The sequence below is a fragment of the Gymnodraco acuticeps genome, unplaced genomic scaffold (genome assembly GCF_902827175.1).
Source record: "Gymnodraco acuticeps unplaced genomic scaffold, fGymAcu1.1, whole genome shotgun sequence".
Taxonomy (NCBI): Eukaryota; Metazoa; Chordata; class Actinopteri; order Perciformes; family Bathydraconidae; genus Gymnodraco; species Gymnodraco acuticeps.
This window is the reverse complement of record NW_022991894.1, coordinates 17,899-39,836: the sequence shown is the minus strand read 5'-3', so window position 1 is coordinate 39,836 and position 21,938 is coordinate 17,899. Positions and strand designations below refer to the sequence as shown.

The 21,938-nt window shown below is 40.4% G+C and overlaps 1 protein-coding gene across 1 annotated transcript in view; it reads right to left on the bottom strand.

Moving 5' to 3' along the window:
* Nucleotides 1-1,676: 1,676 nt before the first annotated feature.
* LOC117535526 (caspase recruitment domain-containing protein 11-like) overlaps nt 1,677-21,938 on the bottom strand; it is a 38,146-nt gene continuing 17,884 nt past the window's right edge. The window contains 22 exon segments of the mRNA XM_034200032.1: nt 1,677-2,580; nt 3,409-3,524; nt 4,060-4,181; nt 7,250-7,312; nt 7,315-7,431; nt 8,663-8,783; nt 8,907-8,990; nt 9,093-9,177; nt 11,319-11,562; nt 12,743-12,869; nt 13,974-14,175; nt 14,299-14,410; nt 14,510-14,544; nt 14,699-14,805; nt 15,884-16,050; nt 16,162-16,225; nt 16,503-16,649; nt 16,740-16,934; nt 18,012-18,137; nt 19,262-19,408; nt 20,066-20,245; nt 20,846-20,994. Of these exon segments, the coding sequence (XP_034055923.1) occupies nt 2,376-2,580; nt 3,409-3,524; nt 4,060-4,181; nt 7,250-7,312; nt 7,315-7,431; nt 8,663-8,783; nt 8,907-8,990; nt 9,093-9,177; nt 11,319-11,562; nt 12,743-12,869; nt 13,974-14,175; nt 14,299-14,410; nt 14,510-14,544; nt 14,699-14,805; nt 15,884-16,050; nt 16,162-16,225; nt 16,503-16,649; nt 16,740-16,934; nt 18,012-18,137; nt 19,262-19,408; nt 20,066-20,245; nt 20,846-20,994 (2,915 nt within the window). The 3' untranslated portion in view covers nt 1,677-2,375.

Here is a 21,938-nt window from a genome sequence, read left to right as displayed (position 1 = left end):
CTTAATCCCCCGCTGGCCAGCCCGTTTCACTCAATTTGAACCATCTGGTGGTTATGGCTTTGAAAAAACATCTTTCTGAAAATAGATTTATAAGCTGCAGAAATCAACGAAGTGACTATAGCCATACGGTTCAGTGAGTTATGGATGATACTGCTGGATAAACCCAGAAGGAGTTTTGAACAAACTGATTACATTTCACAGCTGACTTTAAAACATCAATACACTTTCAGTATTTGAGTTGATTTAAAGCTTATTTAAAACTTCAAATAACACGTTTTTTGGATGAAATACAGTATTTACAATCAATAGGATCAATGCAAAAAGTAAAGAGTAGTCTTTAGATCACATGTGTCAAACTCAAGGCCCGGGGGCCAAATCAGGCCCTTGGTGGATTTAATTTCGGCCCGCAGGATCATTTCTAATTACTATTAGATCTGGCCTGCCAGTATATTGCACGCACCCCTTCACTCCATCCTGAGGGTCTCCTCAGCTCAGAGCCTGAGCCCAAACATTGATGACCTTGCACCCAAGATGAGATGCCAAGTATCTGAACTAGCATCACAGAGCAGCACACTGAGTTTAATGGATGTTTCCTTCTGCACTTTCTCTCTCACGACAACAGGGCATGTTTGGTTTTCTCTTTGAGGGGAATAGTTTTGTTGAAGCTGTTGTTGGCCTGTGGAAAAATGTACTCATAAGAAATGACTCTGGAAAAGCTGCAGATAGAGCCATAAGAAATGAATGCAACTGATTATTTAATGTTTAATGTTGTTTTTATAGGCAATCATTTAAGCTTTGTTAGTTCCAGGTTTAATATGTGCAATAAGTTCATTTCAATAAGTTTTGCAATAAACATTGAACCAGTCCGGCCCTCGACTGGCACCCATTTTTTTTATTTTGGCCCACTGTGTATTTGAGTTTGACCCCCCTGCTTTAGATAAAGGGGTAATTCATGATGTTATAAAACTAATGTATAAAGATCATGATCCTTAATATGCAAAACATGTTCAACAAACTTGTATCCAATGTTTTATTCTTTATTTTGAATCTTGTGTTGGTCAATTTGGTGCCCCTAAAAATAATGTGTTTATTTTAAATAAGTTGCAAGGTGTCAAGATGACTTCTATTCATGCCAACCCCTAATCCCTCCTTAACATTAGTATATAGTAGCATGTTGTTGTTGTTGTTGTTGTTAAGATAAAGGGGTGAATCTTCTCTCTAAACGGCATTTCAAAAATATCTGCTTGCCTCTCTTGGCTTTTTTTTAAACAAAATTAAAGCTCAGACATTATTGATAAACTGTTGTGAGTCGTAGTTTCCTGTTGCCTAATGTGGGGTGAAGTCATTCTGTCCTTTTTTTTGTAAATGTGAGGTTTAAATGTATTGAAATGCGAACGACTTATGAGGTTATGTAACACTCCTATTTCTGTACATGTTTCGGGAGAAGCAATGCAAAGCAAATAGGTTAAAACAAAAAAGGTGTCCTATATAAATAGATAAGGTTGATGTGATTTAATTTGAAGTGACTTAAACCTTTAAAGTGTGAAAGCATAACATCTGCCACCAGAGGACAGTATAATCAAATTTCAGTCGGATGTAGCTGAAATGGAAACACACACGTGCACTTTGAACACTTCCCCTTTTACATTTTCCACATTAAATTAAAACAATAACCCTTTTTAATGTTTTCCATTTATTTATTTATTCTAAATCAAGGTAAAGACACACATTTACAAAATATATAATGCATTTATTTGAAGTCTACTGCAGTGCGAGTGTCCACACGTGCGTTTCGGAGCATAAATATGTATGTATAAAAGCACGATGTACAAGGGAGTTTTTATTGTTATAGAAGCTCATAGGGGACTTTATTCAAACTGAAAAAGGAAAATGAAATTCTATAAATAAATATATAAATTCTAAAAAAGCATTATATGGAGGTTATTTTAGTGATTAGGAAAATGAAAATCCAATTTGCATTTTCATTTTCACCAAGTCATATCATGGCTGTATTTAAACTAAAATGGAAAGAAACTATTTAAAATATCTTATTTTCTTTTAAACCTAATTTACTGCACAGTGAATTATTTTCAAATTACATAAAAAAAGAAAATCCAATAAAAAAAAAAAGTGATTTAATTTTTCAGGTTTAATAAAAATGATAATAATAATAACTTAACGCCTTTCAGGGGACCCAAGTTCACCCAACAGAAAAACAAGAGTAAAACAAACAACAGTCTAAAACAGTCTAAAAGTATAATTTTAATAAAGTCCCCTACGGGCTTCCATAGGGCTCAGCTACACACGTCTATCGTTGTGTACAGACAGTTGTTGTGTATCTGTGTGTGTGTTATTTTGTGTATTTCTGTGTGTGTCTACAGCAGGTCCTGCTCCACCCACACGGTCTTCTTCTGCTCCTCCAGGATGCGCTCCTTGATGACCCTGATGAGGTCGTCGGGTCCCGCCCAGGCCTCCGGCTCCACGCTGCCGTACAGACACGGGACGCCCTCCAGCTCCTTCACTTTGGCCCGACACGACTTCACAAACCCGTCCTCCGACTCCACGCGCAGAGGCAGCTTCCTGTGTGGACAGGAAACAGGAAGGAAGCAGCTCTGCGGTGTGAGCGGTTGGTTTGGTAATGTTTGGAGCACATGATCTCTGTACAACACTGGTTTGTACTTTACTTATAAACGTGACAACAGCGCAGTGTAAAAACATTCGGTTGCAAGTCCTACATTTGAAATTCTACTTAAGTAAAAGGACATAAATATTGAAAGCTAATTATGCACAAAGTAACTAAAAGTACTAAATGTACTCTTTCAGATGCTCAATAAAGTCTTCAAGGGGATGAAGTGGGATTTGCATATGCACTAAAGATAATAATGTGTACACACAGATGAATGTTGTGTGCAATAGAATTAAAAAAGTGTTTTCCATGACTCCACTGGTTCGCTTGCTTTGTTGCGAAGTTCACTATATTTTACCTTATCATTCTTACTAATAAATGATGCCTTCAAGCAAATCCATGCAAAACTTCATAAATAAAAAGTTATAAGCAACCGGACTGACCAGTGAGGGTCTTTCATTTATTACAATTCATCTAATGATTGTGATCATATGATGAGTTGTGATGATTGATCATGTTTTGTATTTGAAATCAAAGTATCTACAACAGATACATATATATAAATATAAATATTTCCCTCTGACTTTACTTAAAAGTACAATAATTCCCTACTGGCTTTGCAGTTTAACATCATTTCTTAGTTTAAGAGCTGAGCAAAGAGGACCTTCTCCTCCTTGGAGGTAAAGTGTCATGAAAGAAGTGACGTGCTGGCCTTTGGAAAAAGGATGTGGTTTGGACTTGTGGGTAAATATGTGACAAAGACTGAGGTTTGTCGGGCTTACCGTAACTTCTTGACATTTTTATCACAGATCTTGACGTAGATGATGATCGGGTAGATTTCTCTTCGCAGGAGATCTTTGACGCAGCTCAGTTCCGCCTCCAGCAGGCAGTGTTTCCCCTGGTGGGAGAAAATGGGTTTTAAAGATAATACAGATACTGTGACGTGAGACATGTGTGTGGCATGATTGAAAACATAGATGAATACGCAACACAGATTTAGAAAGTAAATAGTGGTATCATAACAACGAGAAAGTCCCCTTTGACACTTTTTACTTAAATATTGTCTTGTATGGCTTTTGTAAAAAACGTAGGAATGTGTGGTCATTCAAAGTCAGCGTGATAAAGTACAGAAAGACAGTTCATATTTATTTTATAATAATACATGTGTTTGTTTCCCTGGCAGAAAAAAAAGAGGATAACTAACATCGAAAAAGTAATAAAGAAAATCAGCATTGGCAAAAGTGCTAATCTAAACATCGACAGACAAATCTGTTCTTGCTAGGCATGGGATTAGCTGGTGTGACATCAACATCTCAAAATGGCAGCTCCTGTACCTGTTATCTTTTTTCAGTGGGAGGAAGACGAGACATAACGTACAGTCTATGGTGTTCACACACACACAAACACACACACATTTGTCTCAAACAGCCTACCTTAGATGCGACAGCCTCTATGTTTTCTCGGGTGATGCATTCAAACGTGGCTTGTTTCTCTTTGTAGTGAATGAAGGGCTCCACGTTCTGCTTCAGATGAAACTCTTCTTTTGACAGGGTGTCTAAACAAAATAAATGTCATGGTTTTAAGTATGCCTTCTTTTACTTAAAGAGTCCTCTCCTGCTGATGTTCAGGTGTATATCAGTATGTAGTGTCTCTACTTTAAAGAGTCCTCTCCTGCTGATGTTCAGGTGTATATCAGTATGTAGTGTCTCTACTTTAAAGAGTCCTCTCCTGCTGATGTTCAGGTGTTTATCAGTATGTAGTGTCTCTACTTTAAAGAGTCCTCTCCTGCTGATGTTCAGGTGTATATCAGTATGTAGTGTCTCTACTTTAAAGAGTCCTCTCCTGCTGATGTTCAGGTGTATATCAGTATGTAGTGTCTCTACTTTAAAGAGTCCTCTCCTGCTGATGTTCAGGTGTATATCAGTATGTAGTGTCTCTACTTTAAAGAGTCCTCTCCTGCTGATGTTCAGGTGTATATCAGTATGTAGTGTCTCTACTTTAAAGAGTCCTCTCCTGCTGATGTTCAGGTGTATATCAGTATGTAGTGTCTCTACTTTAAAGAGTCCTCTCCTGCTGATGTTCAGGTGTATATCAGTATGTAGTGTCTCTACTTTAAAGAGTCCTCTCCTGCTGATGTTCAGGTGTATATCAGTATGTAGTGTTTCTACTTTAAAGAGTCCTCTCCTGCTGATGTTCAGGTGTATATCAGTATGTAGTGTCTCTACTTTAAAGAGTCCTCTCCTGCTGATGTTCAGGTGTATATCAGTATGTAGTGTCTCTACTTTAAAGAGTCCTCTCCTGCTGATGTTCAGGTGTATATCAGTATGTAGTGTCTCTACTTTAAAGAGTCCTCTCCTGCTGATGTTCAGGTGTATATCAGTATGTAGTGTCTCTACTTTAAAGAGTCCTCTCCTGCTGATGTTCAGGTGTATATCAGTATGTAGTGTCTCTACTTTAAAGAGTCCTCTCCTGCTGATGTTCAGGTGTATATCAGTATGTAGTGTCTCTACTTTAAAGAGTCCTCTCCTGCTGATGTTCAGGTGTATATCAGTATGTAGTGTCTCTACTTTAAAGAGTCCTCTCCTGTTGATGTTCAGGTGTATATCAGTATGTAGTGTTTCTACTTTAAAGAGTCCTCTCCTGCTGATGTTCAGGTGTATATCAGTATGTAGTATCTCTACTTTAAAGAGTCCTCTCCTGCTGATGTTCAGGTGTATATCAGTATGTAGTGTCTCTACTTTAAAGAGTCCTCTCCTGCTGATGTTCAGGCGTATATCAGTATGTAGTGTCTCTACTTTAAAGAGTCCTCTCCTGCTGATGTTCAGGTGTATATCAGTATGTAGTGTCTCTACTTTAAAGAGTCCTCTCCTGCTGATGTTCAGGTGTATATCAGTATGTAGTGTCTCTACTTTAAAGAGTCCTCTCCTGCTGATGTTCAGGTGTATATCAGTATGTAGTGTCTCTACTTTAAAGAGTCCTCTCCTGCTGATGTTCAGGTGTATATCAGTATGTAGTGTCTCTACTTTAAAGAGTCCTCTCCTGCTGATGTTCAGGTGTATATCAGTATGTAGTGTCTCTACTTTAAAGAGTCCTCTCCTGCTGATGTCCAGGTGTATATCAGTATGTAGTGTCTCTACTTTAAAGAGTCCTCTCCTGCTGATGTTCAGGTGTATATCACTATGTAGTATCTCTACTTTAAAGAGTCCTCTCCTGCTGATGTTCAGGTGTATATCAGTATGTAGTGTCTCTACATGTCTCCATGCTTTAATGTTCAGAAAGCTCTTTATTTGTCTCATACTGCCTGTGCTGCAGCACCTCTTTTCACCCTCTGTCTGAAACCAGGTGGGAGACAAACTGGATTTTTGTATAATTGTTCTACTTTTGTAAATTTAGACTTGATTTTTGTACCTTTTGTTGAGTCGTACTTTGGTTGTTTTTATGTCCTTGTGCTGTGACAATAAGGTAATACAATAGTATGGAAAGTTATAAGTATCTTTTTTAAAGTAGAAACTGTTAAATGTATGTTAGCTGTAAAGTGTCTCTACTGTAGGCTATTTTTATTATATATACAGCACTTTGGCTCGACCAAAAATGGTTTATAAATGTGCTATATAAATAAAACTTGATTTGATCTGATTTGATTTAATAGTCACAACCCATTTAATACAGAAGGAACAGAAACTGCTGAGGTTTTTGAGGGAATCTCAACTAAACCAAGACATGACAGTCCATTGTCTTGCCAGATGTTAGACTGTGACCCAGCATTTAGTCCGACCCCACTGTGTTGCTCTCTGTATCGCTAAAAGAAGATAAATGAGGCTATAAACCCCAGTGTGTTGATGTCATCATCATCCTAGTTATCAACTGGGCCATCTTTCTCCCTGCCCCCCGTCTCTCTGGTTTCACTTATAACATTAACACAGTGCAGTACAATACCTGACCCAAATCCTGATAGTAGCTTTCTTCCCCCCCCCCCTTTCTACTCTTCTTATCCACTATCTCCCCGATCTTTGACTCACAATAGTTGGACACATACACCAACCAGACTGAAACCTTCCTTATGAAGACTGCGATGACATGTTTTACAGTAAATGTAAATGTCCCCTCATGTGTGTGTTTATTCCCATCACACACTGACCTGGTTTGCAGATATTATAGTATAGCTTTCTTCTCCCCCCTTTCTACTCTTCTTATCCACTATCTCCGCCATCTTTGACTCACAATAGTTGGACACATTGGGATTACACCAACCAGACGGAAACCCTCCTTATGAAAACACTGAGATGACTGTCTCAATCTTCTGCTCCTTACAACCCACTGCCTGTGTTTTAACATGTTCTTTTGTTTTGTTTTGTTTTAATGTTCTGTATTTTAAATTGTTTTATTTAAGTATCCCAGTAATGTCTGTTGCATGTTTTAAATGTATTGTATTTACTTGTTTAAAATTAAATGTGTTTTAGGTTGACTTTTAAAATCTGTCCAGGGACTACAGATGAAAAATAGCCTCTTGGCTAACTCTGGCACATTTACAGAAGTGTTCATTAATGTGCACTGTCCCTGTTAAATAAATGAATACACATGTTTTACAGTACATTTGCTTGTTTATTCCCATCTTACACTGACCTGGTTTGCAGGTATGATAGTCCATGGCTCCCCCACTGTTGAGTATTTTCTGGATGATGGTTGTGCCAGAGCGGCGGGAGTGAAGAGGACGGGCCTCCTCCTCTGGGTCCGCTGGGGAGTGACGGGGCTGTAGGGGATCAGGTTCAGACCCCGGCTCATCTCGCTGTCCGGGTCCGCAGCGTCTGTTAGCACACACCCACACAACAAGATTCAAGACTCAACATTCAAGGCTTTTATTGTCATTTGTACATAGCTACTGTGGCGGCTCAATTTCCAGTTCAGTTTGAGTCGCCGAGAGGCTAAGCTTTGCTATAAGCTGTGACGCGTTTTCAAAGAGAAAGTCCATACTGAAGCAAGATAGTTTGACGATATTTAATAAACAAAATCAAAACACAGTAACTATAGGGACCAAACGGTCAACAGAAAAAATGACAGCACAAGCTGACCCTCTGTCATCCGCACTCGACATGAAACAGGTGACCTACAGTATATACACAAACCACACCCATGTGACAATTACCGGAAGTGCTCAACAAACAAATAAAAGTGACGTAAACAAATAATAATAATAATACAAATATAAACTCAGGCTAGGTAGCATTTTGGCTCCTACAGCTACAGTGTAGATATGTCAATGAAAATCTTAGCTCACAGTAATAGAAATAAAATAGAAGACCTGTATAGACTAAAATAAAGCTTTGAGCCACTGAGGTGCCGCTTTGTTGATGTGATTGACACACTAAGAAAACTTGTCTGATGAATAAAAGGTCCCATGTGAAAGTTTCCAAATAAACAAAGTCCATTTATTTATTGTAAAACTGTTTGTCCATTAACACAAATCAGCTTTTCAGTACCCGTACAAATTTGACACTCAGAAACACGATAACTTATCTTCAGAAAAGTTACCTCTGTATGTGTGGTGTGTGTGTGTGTGTGTGTGTGTGTGTGTGTGTGTGTGTGTGTGTGTGTGTGTGTGTGTGTGTGTGTGTGTGTGTGTGTGTGTGTGTGTGTGTGTGTGTGTGTGTGTGTGTGTGTGTGTGTGTTTGAGGTCAAAAACTGTTATACTTAACAGCGCAACCTCTGTATTTAAACAGACATTGTTTCTTACTAATATCATGAGCGCTAAATGGCTCCCACAAGAGGTACACATGAGGGTCGACAGAGAGAAAATGTAGCCTGGCTTAAAGTCTACGAGCTATGTTTTTTTTAAATGTATATATTTCAACCAAGTGCCAATTTTCCCCTGTGAAAAATGAAAGCAATATGGAAGTAACAAAAACTGCAGTGCCCTTAATGGCCAATTGGGGGTGGCTCCAAAAGGGAGTCAATGTGCTGTGTGTAGAGTGTATCTTAAAAAAAACATTTATTTGTGTTGCTCGTGCTCGTGCTGAGTCCTGGATCAGTTGTACTCACCTTCTGGTCTCAGCGCTTCATAACCCTGCCTGGGTACCGTTGAGCTGCCTGAGCAGTTGATGATCCTCACTCTCTCACTGCTGTTCATTCGCTTATACTTGATATCCACCCTGCTCACAAACTGCAAATCAAAACAGACACGGACAAGTATTATAGAACACAGCAGTGAGACTATTCATTGTTCAAGACATGTATCCTTAAGAGACCAAACTGTTTTTCCTTTTTGATATCTCAACTGCAGTACCTGTAGTATCTGTGTGAGGAAGATGCTGGCTCTAGAAACTCGTGGAATGGCTTTAGGATCAGACGACGGGCTCACTTCTTCTGGCTGTAAATTAGTCTACGTATTAACTCATTTGAGATATGAATGCCACATATTGAAATATAATATGTGTCGATTGTTTTTGCTTAAATAAAGGTTATTTCTTACCTTACTGTTGCGCTGGATTTCATTCTCTTCCTTTCCCCCTCGACACACCAGCTTCTGGATCTTTACCAGGAGCAGCTGCTGGGCCCTACATTCACACACACACACACACACACACACACACACACACACCACACACACACACACACACACACACACACACACACACACACACACACACACACACACACACACACACACACACACACACACACACACACACACACACACACATACACACACACCACACACACACCACACACACACACACACACACACACACACACACACACACCACACCACACACACACACACACCACAGCATTGAGAGGGAGTTTGAGACTCTTAGGTGTGTGTGTGTGGTGTGTGTGTGTGTGTGTGTGGTGTGTGTGTGTGTGGTGTGGTGTGTGTGCGCGTTTGTGTGTGTGGGTGTGTGCGTGTGTGTGTGTGTGTGTGTGTGTGTGATATTGTAATCAGTGAAACTTTACATTCTGCAGGTGTAGCCCACTAAAGACCCCTCCTAAACTTTGCATGGTTGCTCATCTGTTACGTTTGCTCAAGATCCTGTACTGTACTAGAGCAGAACAGATGTCTGATACTCAATTACTTTAGCATTGCAATGGTTTATTACACCATCCTGGTTTGTAACATGTGCTTGAATACGAAACAAAAGGTTTTATCTAACTCTAACTCTCGGTGTTAGACGGTGACATACAACAGAAGCGCTGTTTTTGCCCCTGACACGCTCAGATCGTTAGGAATGAAAACGTTTTGATTTAATTTTTTACTTGATCTTGCCTCTCTGTTTTTGGAGAAGCATCATTTTCAGATCTTGTTTATTTCCCATCGTTGCAATCAGCTTAACCATACTCAGTATTTCAGCGGACTTCCACAATATGGATGCAATGAGTGATTTCAAAACGGAAGTTCTTGAGCAAGACCTTGTTACGCACAACAACAAAAAAGTAAAACAACATCTTTTTCTCGCAAGGGTCCTTCCAAAATGAACAACAATATGAGCTTTTAAGATGCAAATACAGGCACCTTTGTGGATTGATATCGCAGCGATTACATTGTAGACAGTTCAAGAGCTCCCTGATAAAGCACTTAGGGTCAATAGACAGTAGCGAGGAAGAACAATTCAACATAATACGGAACACAATTTACGAGGCTCTGTAGAGAAGATGAGCCACAGGAACACTTGAACATCTCAAGCGTGTTTGTCGTGTGTGTGTGTGTGTGTGTGTGTGTGTGTGTGTGTGTGTGTGTGTGTGTGTGTGTGTGTGTGTGTGCGTGTGTGTGCGTGTGTGTGTGTGTGTGTGTGTGGCCTAGCATTACTATACTTGTGGGGACCTAAATCTGTTTACACAGTCACGTATGGGGACTCGCCTCCCTTATGGGGACAAATTGGAGATCCTCATGAGGGGAATAATTAATTTTAGGGTGAAGACTTGGTTAGGTTTAGGATTAGGGTTAGGGTAAGGTTAAGGTTAAGGGTTAGGGTTAGGCATGTGTTGGTTATGGTTAAGGTTAGGTTAAGTCTCCAGGAAATGCATGTAAGTCAATGTAATGTCCCCTGCAGTGATGTGTGTGTGTGTGTGTGTGTGTGTGTGTGTGTGTGTGTGTGTGGTGTGTGTGTGTGTGTGTGTGTGTGTGTGTGTGTGTGTGTGTGTGTGTGTGTGTGTGTGTGTGTGTGTGTGTGTGTGTGTGTGTGTGTGTCTGTTTTTTGTCATTTTGGGAAGGGAGGCACGTGGGAGGGGTGAGGGGAGGTTTGGTCGGTGTTTGTTTGTTTTGAAAAAACGAGTGGGGATGAAGTATTAATTGGTACTATCTCATTTAAGTCAAATTGTGTTGCCAATTAATTTATTGGTGTCATGAAATCTTGTATGTAATGTAATTGTACCCTTACTCATCCTGTTAAAAAAAATATATATATACAAAAGAAAAAGATAAATCACTTAGGGTCCAGTTTGAAAAACCCCAAAGTTGACCTTAAATATCAGAATGCCTCTTAGATTAAGCAGAATTTAACTTAACTTTTCTTAATTCTGCATTATTATATTATATTATATTGTATTTACTTGCACTATTTTATCTGTTTTATTGTGTTGCACTGTTGGAGGAGCCTGTGACCTAATATTTTCATTGTCATAACTACACTGTAGCTACATTACAATAAAAGCCTTGAAAAGCTTAACCACAAGAGAACTTGAGAGACCTTCTCCATACCGTGAGTTGCTGGGTATGGTTCCCCGCTCGGCCAGGTCCAGGCCGCTGTACGGATCGACCTGAGCGCACAGCCACTCGCAGCGGCCCAGGTGCCGGGTGTCCAGCACGTGCACCACCTCGTCACAGTGCACGCTCAGAGAGCAGCTGTCCGCCTGGCCTGAGATGCTGAGGTTGACCCGGATGTAGAACGAGTCGCCGGAAACCATCGGGCCTTCAGCCAGGTTACTCTGAAGGCGACGGTAGGCTAGAACACACACGTTTGAATTTAAAGGTCCCTATTATGCTGTTTTTCATCAATATATTACAGGTCTCAGATATATACAAAACATGTCTCTGAAGTGTTTGGCTCCAAATACCAAACAGATCATTGCAGCATTACCCATAATCCCCTCTGTTTCAGCCCTGTTTCAAAAGTGCTGATTCTCTGTCTGTTACTTTAGATGAAAATAAGAAGCCCCTCCCCACGCCCCTCTGAGAGAGATTTGGTTACAAAGAACTCAATGGTGCTCTAGGAGGAGATTCAGGTGATAAGGTGGGGGGGGGTTACCTTGGTTGCTGATTGGCTAATGGTTACACAAGACAAAACATCGTTATGACATCATAAAGTGGCCAAAATCTGATCAGCTCATTTTCAGACAGGTTTTTATTTAAATGGATCAGGACAAAAAGAGAGAGAATCTTTGTTCCTGAAACTTTCAGAGTCTCTTTCCACAGAGAGGAAATGTTGATGTAGAAGAGACATGAAGAAGAGGGGACACATGTTGATGTAGAAGAGACATGAAGAAGAGGGGACACATGTTGATGTAGAAGAGACATGAAGAAGAGGGGACACATGTTGATGTAGAAGAGACATGAAGAAGAGGGGACACATGTTGATGTAGAAGAGACATGAAGAAGAGGAGACACATGTTGATGTAGAAGAGACATGAAGAAGAGGGGACACATGTTGATGTAGAAGAGACATGAAGAAGAGGGGACACATGTTGATGTAGAAGAGACATGAAGAAGAGGGGACACATGTTGATGTAGAAGAGACATGAAGAAGAGGGCACACATGGTGATGTAGAAGAGACATGAAGAAAAGGGGACACATGATGATGTAGAAGAGACATGAAGAAGAGGGGACACATGTTGATGTAGAACAGACATGAAGAAGAGGGGACACATGTTGATGTAGAAGAGACATGAAGAAGAGGGGACACATGTTGATGTAGAAGAGACATGAGGAAGAGGGGACACATGTTGATGTAGAAGAGACATGAAGAAGAGGGGACGCATGTTGATGTAGAAGAGACATGAGGAAGAGGGGACACATGTTGATGTAGAAGAGACGTGAGGAAGTGGATTTTGCACAATGGGTGACCTTTTAATACATTGTATATTGAATACTATACAAACACAAGTCTGAAAAAAACATCACTTACAGTCAAAGTTGGCTCGATAGTGCAGCTTGACGGGTCCGGAGCAGTGCTGCAGCGTCCAATGAGCTTCTTCCTGAGTGCTGGTGTCCAATGAAATGCTTTGGTTCTCCTCACGTATGCATCCCTCAAGCTGATACGCCAATCAAACACAAGAAAGATCAATACATAACAGATTAAAGCATTCACGTTTCTGTCTGAGAAAGAAGCTGTGCAGTTCTGTCTGGAATAAGAACATGTTTGTTTTTAGAGTTTTTAAGCATATTTTAAACATAATTTTGATGAAATTATGAATTGCAAGATGTTGGCAATGGTAATCGTGACATTATATTTGAAGTCAAATAAAAAATAATTGAATCAGGAAACACGAAAAACTAAAATGAATCTAAAATAGAAACATTTAACGATAAATGATGGTAGAAATGTATTTTTTACATATAGCTTTGGCCTCTGAGACTTGTACACTTAATTGAACCTTTGTCAAAAGTCTACAGTACGTTCTCATTGGTGCTTTTCCATTTGTACAGCCAGTTTTAATGGGCCAAAATGTAAACACTCATCTAACAACGACCCTGTTTGTGAAGATAAACTTCTGTTGTTGCAATGTTGAGGTAGAATGAAGGAGTCTGGAACCGTCGTTAGCCAAAGCACTGAGAGTTTTATTGATCACAGTACATTAATACGGCCGGGGAGATCACTTAGTTTCACACCGTCCCGTGCTCCACCATCATGATCTCTGCCCCAGAATAGACCCAACACGCATCAACATGAGGAAAGGCGGGCTCACAGAAACCCGCGTATACCTAATTAGCTATTAAATGGGAGACAATAATCTCCTTGTCTCAAAGAGATGCAGCCAGGTCTCAACCCTCCCCCACGGATATAGGAGAAGCGTTTGACCTGTGACCTCAACTTACAGAGGAGTCTTTGAGTGACTACAAGCAGATGTTTGCAGTATCACAGATTCTAAGAAACAATAAGAAGCTCTATAAACAGATCAGATTAAAATATTCTCTTACACTGTTAAAAGCCCTGTGTGAACCTTTGTGGTGTAATCATTTTGTCTTAATTTCATATTCTGTTCTTGTTCATATCGTACCATATTCTATTGACATGTATATAGACTTTTTGCACTACTTTTTATTTTGTGTTTTTGTATTTTATTATATATGTTTCTACGCTGTAGCTTTGTGCAATAAAACCTTTGAATCTTTGAATGCAGGAGTAATCTACGTACCATCAGGATGTGGTGGCCCTCCCGGAGCCCCGCCTTCTCCGCGATGGAGTCCGACTGGACATGTGAGATGAATATCCCGCTGTCGTTTCCACCGACCAAAATGATGTCCTTCAGCAGGTTGTCGCCGGGCAGAGATAACTCCTGCACCGGCTTCAGAGAGCCACTGATCCTCGAGAAGGAAGAGAGAGACGGACGAAACGGCCTGGAAGAAGAAGAAGAAGATGATGAAGAAGGAGAACAACAACAACAACAACACAAATAACTAAGAAGAAGATGGTGTGAGTAGTTGAATACATGTATAACTGTCTGATTGTTTGTACTGTACCGCTCCAGAGAGAGTTTCCTGAAGATGTTGTTGACCTGCTCCAGGTCGTACGAGTCCATCCCTTCTGACTGATGGGACGAGGAAGACGAGTGGACAGAAGGTGCTTCGTCCTCTAAGGAAGGGATGGAGAGACAGAAAGTTAATAAAAGTGTCACTCAGTACAGAAATGTCCTTAGTGTGATATTGGGTAATGTGTAAAAGTATTCTTTACCAAACTCCATGGTGTCACTATCAAAGTCCGAGAGGCTAAAAGAGAACAAGCGTCAGTATATTTGAAGCCACATAACAGGAAATGAAGTACAAACCAGCACAGATTTATAAAAAGGATGAAATAAGAGTTGCACATAAGCATCTATATTTATTAAACAGCAGAGATTAGCTGATGATCCTGTGTGACTACCTGCGGGGGTTGAAGTCGTTTTCCTTCTCCCTCTCTCGGCGATAGAGCGATGCTTTCTCCGGAGGCTCAGGCAGCGTGGACTGGATGCTCTGGTTACGGTAACGCAGCTGGAGATTTAACAAGTGAACAAAGCAGAAAATCCAAACTGAGACTGAGAAGTCAAATGGACTTAAAAAGTTCTATTAAAGTGGTCCGATTACACTCATTTTCAGGTTCATATTAATCAAATCAAATCAAGTTTTATTTATATAGCACATTTATAAACGATTTTTGGTCGAGCCAAAGTGCTGTACATAAAATAAAAATAGCCTACAGTAGAGACACTTTACAGCAAATACAACAGCACAGATTGTTCAGAATATCAGTATGAGAAAAACGACACCCTCTGTCCTTAGACCCTCTGTCCTTAGACCCTCTATCCTTAGACCCTCTGTCCTTAGACCCTCTGTCCTTAGACCCTCTATCCTTAGACCCTCACATCGTACAAGGAAACACTTCCAGAGAAAACCCACAGTTTAAAGGGGAACATGGGAGAAACCTCAGGGAGAGCAACAGAGGAGGGATCCCTCTCCCAGGACGGACAGACGTGCAATAGATGCCGTGTGTAAATCGAAGAGATAATACATTTTACAGCATATAGACTGAATGTTAGGAAATGCATGTGTCTGTAATAAGAAGATGAACCCACGAGGATGTCAGCTACATATTAGTATATATTAGTATGTAGTGTCTCTACTCCTGTGACATGTCTCCATGCTTTAATTTTTAAAAAGCTCTTTATTGTTCTCATACTGCCTGTGCTGCAGCACCTCTTTTCACCCTCTGTCTGAAACCAGAGCCCAGTCTGCTCTGATTGGTCAGCTGGCCGGCTCTGTTGTCATTGGTCAACTGCTTATAGATGTCCCGCCCCTTAATCTATCACGTACAATGCGTTGGAGCGCTAGCCAATAGAAGCGCAAGTGACAGAGAGTGATGTCATTGGGTTACGGAAGAAAACCAAGGAGTCCAATGGAGGCGTTTCAGGCAGTGTGAGGGAGAGAAACTTTGGGATTTTAGCCTTTTCAGACTATTTACATGCACAAAAAACCTATATAACACACTACAGGAAAAGGAAAACCCCCAAATAGTATAATAGGGCCTCTTTAACCTATGATATAGGACTATAGTGATGTCTGCAAAGCTCACCATGTTTGGTCTGTTGAACTGGTCCATACTGACGGTGAGAGGAGAGGGGGACGGGGAGCAGGAGAGGGAGGCGGCTGAGAAGGGAGGATACGAGGGGGAGGCAGGGAGGGACACGCTGTTGGAGTTATAGTTTCGCATCTGGATATCCAGGAAATCTCCTCCGTTGGCTGACAGAGTTGAAAGGTGGAGAGAAATTAAAATAAACTTGCGTAGACAAACGTTACTGTTATGGTGGAGTAGAAAAACATTTCTGAATGAACTTTAGGATCATGTGTTACCTGCAGATTGAGAGGGCTCATAGTTGACTTCTCTGGGAAAACAGACTGGAGACTTTACTCTGTTCTAAAATATAAAGAAAACATGAAAGCTAATGTTAAAAAAAAAGTACGCTTCTTAAAAATATAACGATATCATCTGTTTACAAGCTAGAGCTGAAACGATTAGGCGACCTTTTGATGAGTTAGTAGCTAAATGTGTGTTTTGGTCATAAGTAAGAACATCGTTACCACTTAGCTGTGTCTGAAGTAGGTTGCTCAAAACAGGCAATGGTGTCTGCTATAATGTCCAATACATTTGTTTTAAATAAGTAACTAGGTGTGAATAATGTGTAGTGACTGACTGCTTTTAGGTTGGGTCTTCGTTTCAGACGAGGCTCCTCCGATGGAAACTTCCCCTCATGGGATTCATCGCTCGACCACTCTGATTGGCTGGGTTTATAATCCCCCGCCTGAGAAATAATGGTGGGAGGCATGTCCCTCGGCAGACTCTGCAAAAATAAATAGAAAAATGGCATTTAAATATTCACAAAAACGGAAATATTGCAAGTTCCAGTGAAGCATTCTCCACCGTGTCTCACCTGGTCCAAAACGATGTCCTTGGCCAGCCGTCGTAGGCGAGACTCCAGAGTGACCAGACGGGCTTCTTTGCGTACGATCTCGATCTGGAGTTCGTCGCTCCTCTCCTCCAGCTCTCTGATCTGTTTACGATATTTGTCCTTGTCGATGAGACTCTGGGAGAAATTGTGCTGGGCCTCGTCTCTGGCTCGAAACGCCTGTAGCAGTGGAGGAGTGGAAGTTAGAACAACAACAGAAACAACAACAGAAAACCTTTCAATCCTTTCCTGATGAAATCAGAGCAATGTAGCAAAGCGACCAAGATATAAATGCAAGTATTCAGGGGATAAAGCGAAGCATAGTGTCTAAAAAAACGGTAGAAAATGACACGTAGACAGATTAGGGCTGCACGATATATCTTGTCGTGACGATAATCGCGATATGCGCATTTACATTACGTGGACGTGCGATTTGTTTTTGTTTTTTTTAGGACTTGTGATATTAAGTAGGCAAATTAACTCAAACACGTCATGTTACAATTATTTTTGCTGCTTGCTATAAAAAAGGGGTACTTGAGTGAGTGACAGCAAACCACCAATCACAATCACATCTCCAAAGCAACCGGACCCGGTGATTAAAGGTAAAAACACTGAATGAAGTCGTTTCATGTGTTTCTCCAGGGCAGTTCGGCGCATGCTAACCGAGCTAGCTCAGCTTGCTGCTCTGATAACTTAAGATCCAGACGTCCGTGACTAAAATCCTTCATCCGGTTAAATATAGTTAAAGAAATACCAATTGAGCATTAAAGTTCAAGAAAGGATGGTTTGCGGGGGAAAAAACGGTATTTTCTTCAATTCCTGTATGTTTTCATATCGCAATATATATCACACACAGGTAACATTAGAACAAGGAACTGTAGCAGTAAATGATCTGGTATACATGTCACATATATTTCACTGATATATAAATACAAACAGTGGCAGGTTCATTCTGTGACCAACTGAGGAGGATCAGATCCATTTAGATTCAGGAAGTTTTTAACTAGATGAGAATATCAAATTATTTCCTTAATCTGATTACTCTTTTTTTTAATATATATACACATATATTTAGTTTTTAAAGAGGACATACTCTCTTGAACATGCAAATGTTCAGGTTCATATTTGTATGAAGCCCCTTTAATTCACACAGTTATGCTTGACTACGCGATTATTCCATACAAACCATGTATTTATTGATACTGGTTGAGTTGTTATATGGGGGATATTCGCAAGTCTGCATGTGTGTGTTTTCACCTGGTCCCTCTCCTTCTCCACCTCGTCCAGCTGCACAGTGATGGTGTCCATACGGTTGCGATACATCTCACAATCCTTCTGCAGCGTGGACGACTTCAGCTCCAGATCCTCCTTCTCCTCCAGGTACTACACACACACACACACACACACACGCACCATACACACACACACACACACACACACACACACACACACACACACACACACACACACACACACACACACACACACACACACACACACACACACACACACACACACACACACACACACACACACACACACACACACACACACAAACTTACTTAATGTTGAGTTACGAAACACATTTCATTATGTAAATGAACTGTGCAGTGGCCCTGATGTCATTGGCTGCCCATCCTCTGGTCCGCCCCGGTGATTGGAGCTGACGGGCCCGACACATGGCAATCCCAGCGCACAACCAGCGCACACCTTCCGGGGGAGGACTATAAAGCCGGTCGACTGTCATCATTCGGGAAGCTCTGTGTGAACAGACGCCTCTCGCAACTGTCTTAACGTTGTTAACTGTGTACCTTGTGTGGTCGTTGTTATTATTATTGTGATTAGTGGTGTTGTGTTAGGTTAGCTTTATGCTGAACTGTTGTCCTACTACACGATAGCTGTGTTTGGTTACAGTCTCCTTTTGTTGGTAGGTTTTGTTTGTAAACCTTTATTCTTATTTGATCAGGCTCCCTTTGTTAGAGTCCTCCTTTTGTTTGCTCTTTAGCTAAACCTGCGCCCTTTTGGCCACTTTTGTTTGTGCCTGGCTGTTCGCCTACCTTTTTGTTCACTTGTTGTATAAATAAACACTTATAACTTGACCAATTCCATACTGGTGTATGTTGATCTCCTCTACCCTAGAGGGGGACGTAACAGGCTGTTACAGGAAGAGAACCAAGAGAAAGAGGAAAGACCAGGTTACAAAGAGAAACGGATGATATGGGTTGTTTTTCACAGATCATGAGTGTCAGAGAGAGAGCCTCTGGTCATGGGTTTGTGTTTGAAAGGTCTGTTTTTGGTAACCTTTGTTTGTTCCCCATACTGATTCCCACTATAAGAATCTACAACATATAGAATGGATTGGAAACAAATAACCATCCTCGGAAATGTAGTGAAGCAAAAGTATAAAGAGACATAAAACAGGAAAACTTACAAATACAAGTACTTCAGAATTGTGTTAAACTTCAATACTTGAGTAACTGTGCACAGCTTGTTTGTGTGTTAGTTACCTTATCTCGTAGTTCCTCTGCCTGTCTCACTTCTTCGTGTAGGTTGTAGAGGCGGTTGACCAGATCCTGTCTGTCCTCCAGTGCTTCCTGTCTGTCGTGCTCCAAAATGTCAAGGATGGCCTTGTCTGATGCAGGGAGCGGCATCGGCTGTGCATTAAGAACAACTTCATCATTATTATGTTACGGACAATGTTGTAGTTAGTTTACACTCAAAGTCATTTTTGCATCCTTTGGTAGTTGTGTTCAAGAAGTGTGCACACAAGTTGGATATGCTGTTACACACAAGATCCTATTTATAGACGTACAAAACAGATTAAATCTGTCATGAAAATGAACAGATTTTGATCTCAGTAAGCAGCACAATGATTTAGGGCTGCTCAATTAATCGGATTTTAATAACGATTACGATTATGCCTTTCAATGATTACGAAAACAACGTAATCGAAATAAAACGATTATATTTTTATTATTATTATTACTTTTTTTTTTTTTTTTTAATACTTTTTTTTAAATTATACTTAAAGTTCAACTGTTAAAAACATTGCGTTCACATTTTTTTCTCCAATAAATGGATGTTTTCATAGTCAATGAATAATCGCATTTAATAATCGCAATTACAATTATTGAACCAAATAATCGAGATTATGATTTTTGCCATAATCGAGCAGCCCTACAATGATTTTGGTTTGGCAAAAGCATAGACTGAGGTATAAAATAATTCCTCCACCTGATAGTGTTCCACTGAACAATTTAGTTTACTGTTTTTCAATGTGGTGTGTTTGTGTGCATGACAGCAGGTCGTACCTGTATGATGGACTGCAGCTCCTGTAGTTTGATCTTGAGCATTTCGTTTTCTCTCTCCAGCTCAAAGATCTGCTCTCTCTTCGGCCGGTTCTCGATGTCGTTCTTCAGCTTGAGACTCTGCCTCCTCTCCATCTTACACTCTTCCTCCACCTTGTTCAGCCTGTGCTTCAACTGATCAACCTATAAACACAGCAAGGATGCAGAATAAATAGAGCTACTAAGTCCTTCTTAAAGGTCCCCTATTATACTGTTTTTCATCAATATATTACAGGTCTCAGATACAAACATGTCCTGAAGTGTTTGGCTCCAAACACCAAACAGATCATTGCAGCATTACCCATAATCCCCTCTGTTTCAGCCCTGTTTCCAAAGTGCTGATTCTCTGTCTGTTACTTTAGATGAAAATAAGGAGCCCCTCCCCACGCCCCTCTGAGAGACATTTGGTTACAAAGAACTCAATGGTGCTCTAGGAGGAGATTCAGGTGATAGGGGGGGGGGGGGATACCTTGCTTGGTGATTGGCTAATGGTTACACAAGCCAAAACATCGCTATGACATCATAAAGTGTCCAAAATCTGATCAGCTCATTTTCAGACAGGTTTTTATAGAAATGGATCAGGACAGAAAGAGAGAGAATCTTTGTTCCTGAAAGAGACATGAACAAGTGGATTTTGCACAATAGGTGACCTTTAATGTCCTCAAACTCGTTGTGTGTGCATACAAGTTTGCAAGAACATAATGCAATGACAATGTTTCCATGCATTCACACGTTCATCAGTACCACTAGCTGCAGGTCGCGGCTCCTCATCACCGCCATGTTCTTATCCTCGCTCAGCGTGGCGTACCTCATGGCCAGTTTGTAGTTTTCATCCTTCACTCTGAGCAGCTCGTCACTGTAGCTGTTTCTTTCCTCTCTCAACTTATTGTTCCCTGGAGAACACATGTTGAGTCATTAATACAGTAGACATGAGGGTGTTAAGCAATAATTGCGAAATCCATGAACATGTTATTCTTAGACAAACAATAGTGTCACTTTTCATGGCAGTTTTTCCACCTTCCCTCCATCTAGCTTAAATTGTCAGATTTAGCCATTTAGCTCGTGTTAGCTAAAATAACAACAAAGTCATTCTAAATCCACAAACTAGCTTCTGTAAATAAACACAAAGGCAGGAAACTAAACTTGTTAAACTTGATTCCTTCACTTAAAAAGGCTCTTCATGCTATCTACCTAACTGGTTATCAAGTGCTATTATTTTGCCGTCCGCGAGGAAAATAAATGGCTCAGAGCCTCAGAATACTGAAATCTATATATTTTTTTCCTTCTAATTTGTTATTATTTGGTGCAGGCACGAAACATACTACCAATAGAAATACATTGCTTCTAAAATCGTTCTGTGTCAGAATACTGAAATCTGTATTTTTTTTAATCTCTTTTTCTTTCAAATTTGTTATTATTTACATTGCTTTTAAAATCGTTCTGTGTGACACGAAAAAAAGGCGAAAATCGTGTTGGTGATTAATTTCGTGACTATAACACGTGTTGCAAGTGCTAGTAGTGTTAGCCAGCTCATGATGACCTGTGTGGTTTTGTTCCCATTTCAAGCCTGTAGTGAGTTATTAAAATGTAAGAAAGTAGCAGTTGCTCGGTGGTTTTTGACCCCCAGATAGGCAAACGTTTTTTCACCGCTATAAGTGCTAACATTTAGCTTTTAATATTGTGTATTTTGTTATCAGGGGAAAGCCTAAATTGAATGTGTTCATGTTCATGCACAATGAAGCAAATAACATTGTGGTTATGCTACAACAGAAGGAAAATTCTGTTTTCAATAAAGCACAAAGCAGAACGTAGCGTATGGTAGGCTAACAACTAGAGA